The sequence below is a fragment of the Diaphorina citri genome, unplaced genomic scaffold (assembly GCF_000475195.1).
Source record: "Diaphorina citri unplaced genomic scaffold, Diaci psyllid genome assembly version 1.1 scaffold4594, whole genome shotgun sequence".
Taxonomy (NCBI): Eukaryota; Metazoa; Arthropoda; class Insecta; order Hemiptera; family Psyllidae; genus Diaphorina; species Diaphorina citri.
Window position 1 is genome coordinate 1,930 of NW_007381990.1, and position 6,910 is coordinate 8,839.

Consider the following 6,910-nt stretch of genomic DNA (forward strand, 5'->3'; position numbering starts at 1 on the left):
TGAAAAACGGTACTACCCGATTCGTCTAATTTTACTATTCATTCTGGCAGGAACTTCCTGTCACGAGCAAACAATCGCTTATGAAGGAGTTGCACTTTTTTGTTCACGATGTTGTTATCACACAAGCCGCGTACTACGCGATTCGTCTGATTTTACTATTCATCCTGGGAGGAACTTCCTGTCACGAGCAAACAATCGCTTATGAAGGAGTTGCACTTTTTTGTTCACGATATTGTTATCACACAAGCCGCGTCGATTTATTTCCCCCGACTCGATCTCGAGTTTCCCTCTCCATCACTCTTTCTGTTCATTAAGACAAGAGACTAAAAATGTGTTAAGGAGGAGGGAAAGGAAAAAGCTTAGCGAATTTTCTGTCTTTTTGTGACGACTCTATCGCTCCAAATTTTCCATCTTTCTAAATGTTACAAGGTTTTTAAAACAAAAATACATTAATGGTGTAATTATTTTCAACAAAATATCGTCATTCGTACCTCCACGTAAGTATGTACTTGTTGAATTTTCGGAAGCCAGATGCTTAAAAGTCGTCCGACATTTTCATTAATTAGAAAACGAAAAGAGTACACAGAAAACAATAGCAAGACAATTATATGAAAATCAACAGGAAAATAAAATAGCCCAAGCCAGAAAAGTAAATCATTAGAATGAAGAACAACAATTCCAGTGTGTGAAAGAAAGACAGAGAGAAAGATAAAGAGAGAGATAGTTTCGAATATAAATAGCTTTACCTTATCTACATTATCTACCACACTGCATAATCTAAAACATTTTGGGTGTTCGTAAAAAACTTTTACGCATCAACATTGCCCCTCACAATCCCATCATGTAGTCCGTCCAGTCATTCCTAAAAAATAAAGCATAGACACAGGGGGGCACGGAGCTACACTAAATACTAATGCACTCCTGTTAATAGGGATGATTAGTACGATGGATGATGTGGGAGTCATATGTTTACATAGAGGACAACCACAATCATGTAGTCCATTCCCCATTATTTGAGAGAGCAATCAAGCGTTCTGTATCTCTGACAGGTTTAATTACGGTATTGGCATAATGCGGGCGCAAAGTACCGATACCTTTGTGGTCATTTTGATAAAACAGGATAGGATTAAGTAACTTTATGGAGGTGTAATCCAACTGTCTGTCTTTCTTTCCTTCTAAATTTTCAATTTCAAATTTTTCCAAGACAAGTATTATAGTTATATGATTTACAAGTTGCAAAATCCGGACAATCTTTGGCATTAAAATGCACCAGCCCTTCTATTTCACCCTATGATGTTTCATGAGAATACAACAGTTACTCAATGCAACATAAATGTGTGCCTCGTATTGTTCCATTCAAATGACCACATGGCTATATTATCCTGTCCTCCCGTATTATACCATCATAATTAATGGCTAATTTTCCGTTCCAATCTTTGGCCTCAACGTTATCCGAGGTTGGAAAATGTTCGCTCTATACTCTATACCATTGCCAACATACCGTGCATGCAGGCAGGCACCTCAGACACCTCCACATATAGCTCAATATGCATCATGTGCTAATGGGTGTATTGGTTTTACCCTTTAATGCAATTAGGTGAGGTTAAAGGCATTTCATGTCACATAACCTCAAACCTAAGAGAGCTGTTATTATGATGGATGTCTCTACTAATCTACTTCTTCAGCAGTTGGCGATGGGCAAAACTCAAACAAAAATTTGAGGAACTAGCTTCTGATGATCTGATGAAATCGGAAACATATAAGTATATGAGGTGTTTTCAAACACGCCTAGTGATCGAACCTATACACCTTCACGAGCAAAAGGATATAAGTATATGAGGTGTTTTCAAACACGCCTAGTGATCGAACCTATACACCTTCACTTTGCTACGGAACCAAGAGCGTTAAAGTATAAAAATAGGAAGCGGACGAAAAAATATCGACTCTTTATTGGACCCAGTTTTGTTTGAACATTGCCAACATACCGTGCATGCAGGCAGGCACCTCAGACACCTCCACATATAGCTCAATATGTATCATGTGCTAATGGGTGTATTGGTTTTACCCTTTAATGCAATTAGGTGAGGTTAAAGGCATTTCATGTCACATAACCTCAAACCTAAGAGAGCTGTTATTATGATGGATGTCTCTACTAATCTACTTCTTCAGCAGTTGGCGATGGGCAAAACTCAAACAAAAATTTGAGGAACTAGCTTCTGATGATCTGATGAAATCGGAAACATATAAGTATATGAGGTGTTTTCAAACACGCCTAGTGATCGAACCTATACACCTTCACTTTGCTACGGAACCAAGAGCAAAAGGATTTTGAAAAGTTAAAGTATAAAAATAGGAAGCGGACGAAAAAATATCGACTCTTTATTGGACCCAGTTTTGTTTGAAAAAAAACAAGGTTTGAAAATAAATGGAGGTATTAGATGTAGGGTAGGTAGAAACAGAGATTCAATTTATCGCCTTTACGCGACAATACATAAACTTGAAAAAAAAAGGGGTAGGCAAAGAGGGGGGGGGAAAGGTCTCAAGTCAATAGAACAGAAACGAATAGGCTATGTCAATAAATTTCTGCTATATCTCACAGTAATGGTCAGCCATATTTCACTTAGCCTTTGATCCCTCTCCTACCCCTTCCTCCTCCTCCTTCTGTTCTAGTCAGGTCTGGTCTTTCACATGGGGATAATGATGCTTTATGTTTGTACGAGAGCGAGAGAATTTGAATAGGTATCATTACTCTATTGAGTGTATTGTCACTAACAAACATGTGCACCACATTGCATACTTTGCAAATAGTTAGGCATTCATAAAGCGATTCCCTCTACAATCTACATTATATCCGACCGATTGTTACTATGTAGGTACCTAAAACAGGAGTTTTTCTAAATTGGGTATTTTGGAAGAAAAATTGAAACTTAATTTTAACCTACACAAGGTAATGAGAAAGTTTTGAAATAGGCCCAAATTAAAATTGGGAAATATGTTGGTCCATCGGGTGAGAAAAATGGAATCTTTGAAAAATGGAAAATAGAGAAATATGGTATATTCACAAATTTTGCTTCAACTTCAGTTTATATTTTTTGGCAAATGCTTTAGCACGCCGTGTTCTGATGAGGATTTTGCTCAAGGAACTTGCTTTGGCATCATTGTTTAGGCTCACATATCCGTCATTAGATTTAATTATGGTCAAATTTTGATTCGATTTATGCTTGCATTCTATTTCATTTGTTGATATCTGTTCAGAGTTTAATTTCTCCGTTTTACGAAACCGTAAGCGCTTACTTCTGGGACATTGTACATCTACAGTACTGGGCTTGGAACTCTTTTGAGATACAGGAGCTATAATATAGTAAAGTTTAAAATAAAATTAATACATCAGTTTGTAACTAGGTAATTTATTTCTCATACCCTGTAAATCTGTCGGTCGATTTTGAAGTTTTTTTTTTCTTCTTCTTCTTCTTCTTCTTTTTTTGTACTTTTTTAGGTTTTTAGGGCTTTCCGCATTGTAATAAAACATAGGAATTCTCATCTGTTTCCAAAAGTTACTGTAAGCATATCAAACAACTAGATAAAGCCGTTCAAAAGTCACAGTATAATTACCTTGATTAACATTGAACATGTAGTTGTGTTGTGTCTTAGCATAGATTAGCTCAGTACTCGGTCTATTCAAACCGGAGAATACTTTATAACGGCTTGTCATAGGGGGAGCACTACTTACAACTGTAGGCCTAGATTTTATTGCAAGAACCCAGTATAATTACCTTGATTAACATTGAACATGTAGTTGTGTTGTGTCTTAGCATAGATTAGCTCAGTACCCGGTCTATTCAAACCGGAGAATACTTTATAACGGCTTGTCATAGGGGGAGCACTACTTACAACTGTAGGCCTAGATTTTATTGCAAGAGGTTTTTGAACGGTCAAATTTAATTTCACCTTTTTTCTTTCTGATACTATTTTTTTTGGTAGCGGAATTTTAGTGTCATTGGGTTCTTTTACTCTTGAGGTATTTTTTACCATTTCCATTGAGTTATGATATTTTGATGATGACTCATTTTTTTCGTCGCTATATTTATATTCGTCATGAAGGTGTTGATCCACTCCAGTATCAGTAATTCGTAGTTTTGTTTTGAAATCAATCGGAAATGACGGAATAGAAATAGGTTTGAATACATGAGGATCCAAAAAATGTGATTCTCCACTACTTGCACTACTTGCACTCTGTTGCTTATTTATATCACATTTTTGTAAGTTTTGGATTTCATAAATGTTATCAAGGATTTTAGCAACATCCATCTGTTGCTTATTTATATCACATTTTTGTAAGTTTTGGATTTCATAAATGTTATCAAGGATTTTAGCAACATCCATGTTACTTGGAGTGACAAACACCGTGATGATATTTAAGAATTCTGTATTATGTATCTGTTTCATCATGTATTTATCCTTCAATTCATATAACTTACTGGTATTAGCTCTTGTTATTGACACTTTATTTTCATTTGTATGTTTCCTTTTAATTTTTCTTTTTTCAGACGATAAAAATGAGTTGAGCACTTTTGTATACCTACCTAGTTAAGTGGGTATATAAACGTATTTTATACCCACCTAACTAGGTGGGTATAAAATATGTTTGTACCTCACCCCCTGCCTTCGTCCAAAAAGGACTGCGTCCCGCTTTGGGCCAAAAAAATTATGGTCACCCTAGTAATAGCACTTAATTTGAGCTAGGTTGAAATGGGCAATATTCAAGATTAGTAGGTGAACAAAATCAATTCATTACACCAACATTAATTTTTTAGTGTGCGAAATAACAATCCTGCTTGATGTTTCCATCAATTTAGACTTACAAATATCATTTTATTATAAAAGAAAAATCATACAAGATCTAACTGTAGCCAAGTCGAAACAGGCAAAATTAAATAATCCATATGATTGCGAAATCGCTTCATTACGCCCCCCAGAAAAATTTTGAAAATTTTTTGCTCATGAAATCCGAAATCTACGAAAAATTTCCAATAATGTAGAACCAAAAAATATCATTTTACTCATAAAGGGAAGCGTACCTATTTACAGGAATTATTTCCAGCTAAATCGGCGATCTGCCCCACTGTGCGTGTGTCGTGTGTACCCACCTTATCTGGCATCACTACAACAATAATGCGCTATGTTCACACACGTCTATGTTTGAGAACATAGCGCACGATTCCATAAACCACGACAGCTGATGACGTGACGTCAGGGATCTAGCACAGGGGAGCGTGTTGAGGACGAGATTTTTCGAGAAAAATCCCATGACAACAGTAGGGGGATGGGATTTTACTTTTCATAAAACGTCCCTTTCCCACCATAAATTCTTTGTTTATTTTTGACTTGTAATTTTTATAAATTTTATTTTCTGTTTCTCAAGACCTCTAGGGATGGGATATTCGACTCTTTTTGAATATTCGAATACCACGACTCGGTTCTTTTCAAATATTCGACTCAAAGAATCGACTCTAAAAGAATCGCGATTCTTTTGTAGTGAGAGAGAGACAGCACACAGGATCACTCTCGTAACCAATGTTACCAATGAGATTGAGTAGTTTGTAGTTGTACAGGGCACGGCAACGTAGGTACAACCTCGACTCTTCAAAGAATCGCGACTCTTCAAAGAATCGCGATTCTTTGAATTTAAGAATCGCGATTCACGATTCTTTTGAAATATTCGACTCTTTGAATCGACTCAGAGAATATTTACCCATCCCTAGTCCAGAGTCTAGAGCCAGGTTAGCTTGGGCTTGAAGATAGCACGCCCGCCTGCTAGGTCGCGGGTTTGAATCCCGTTGGGGGGCAACTGTGTCCTAAACAGATTAGATTGGCTCTCTAAACGACTAGCTTTTTCCTATCCTGTCTTCCTCCTCTTGGATTTCGGGACCAGAAGACTTTAGAAGAAGTCCATTTTTAGTCCGTCCTTCCTTTATTATTACGATAGTAATAAAAAGGTATAAGGGACGGACTATTGTATTCGCTTCGGTGTCGTCACTCCGTCACTCTGTCTGTCCCCATAGAAGGACTTATCCAAACCTGATCGACCTATATATCAAATTAAAGGTCTTTTTACCAGGAACACGAAAATGGTGGTGCAAATTTTGTCCAGAGAACCATAAAGCCAAAAAACCAACTTCTTTTTGGGGAAACTTCTTTTTGGGGGATTTTTTTCACATTTTTTCACACAAATGAGCTCTGATATTGAAATTTGTCACGACGACCTATGAACTCAAAGCGAGAAAGTTTTATATAACACTTCAGTCGATCATTTAAGACCGGTTTTAGCGTCACCTATGTTAAGCTACGCCGAGCAAGGCCAATAAATGGATGGGGTGACTTAAACATTATATTAGGAATAAAGCGGGCTCTGGTCTTGATTTTAAATCATTACATGAAAGTAAAATCAAACAAGCAGGGTCCGTCCCTCCGGGAATTTTTTAGGCCGTAGTGATTAGAGAAAATCAGTACCTATGTACCTACCTAATTTGTTTAATATTCAGTTTATTATCATTCTTGATTTGATTTTTTGATTTTACTTTCACGTAATGATTTAAAATCAAGACTAGAGCCCGTTCTCCCTTTATTCCCAATATAAGGCTCAAGTCACCCATCCATTTATTGGCCTTGCTCGGCGTAGCTTAACATAGATAACGCTAAAACCGGTCTTAAATGATCGACTGAAGTGTTATCTAAAACTTTCTAGCTTTGAGTTCATAGGTCGTCGCGACAAATTTCAAGATCAGACCTCATTTGTGTGAGAAAATGTGAAAAAAATCCCCCAAAAACCAGGTTTGGATAAGTCCTTCTATGGGAACAGACAGACAGACAGACACACAGACGACACCGAAGCGAATACAATAGTCCGTCC

The 6,910-nt window shown here is 37.0% G+C and overlaps 1 protein-coding gene across 2 annotated transcripts; it reads right to left on the reverse strand.

The window, feature by feature from the left end:
- Positions 1-3,015: 3,015 nt before the first annotated feature.
- On the reverse strand, positions 3,016-4,302 carry LOC103521141. Of its 2 annotated transcripts, none has more exons than XM_008486248.3 (2): positions 3,774-4,302; positions 3,016-3,351 (listed from the first exon to the last, which is right to left on the reverse strand). In XM_008486248.3, exons 1-2 carry the CDS (start codon positions 4,036-4,038, stop codon positions 3,059-3,061), a joined length of 558 nt encoding a protein of 185 aa, XP_008484470.1. In that variant the 5' UTR covers positions 4,039-4,302; the 3' UTR covers positions 3,016-3,058. The 2 variants fall into 2 exon arrangements, with proteins under 2 accessions (XP_008484470.1, XP_008484471.1); XM_008486249.2 differs by lacking the exon at positions 3,774-4,302 and adding an exon at positions 3,613-3,740 and having other exon boundaries at positions 3,022-3,351.
- Between the last annotated feature and the right edge of the window lie 2,608 nt (positions 4,303-6,910).

Excerpts from the sequence above, each read along its gene's own strand:
- LOC103521141 (XM_008486248.3), bottom strand. The coding sequence starts at position 4,038 with ATGGAAATGGTAAAAAATACCTCAAGAGTAAAAGAACCCAATGACACT. Across the intron at positions 3,352-3,773 it reads CATGTTCAATGTTAATCAAG|CTCCTGTATCTCAAAAGAGT; the intron begins GTAATTATACTG and ends ACTATATTATAG.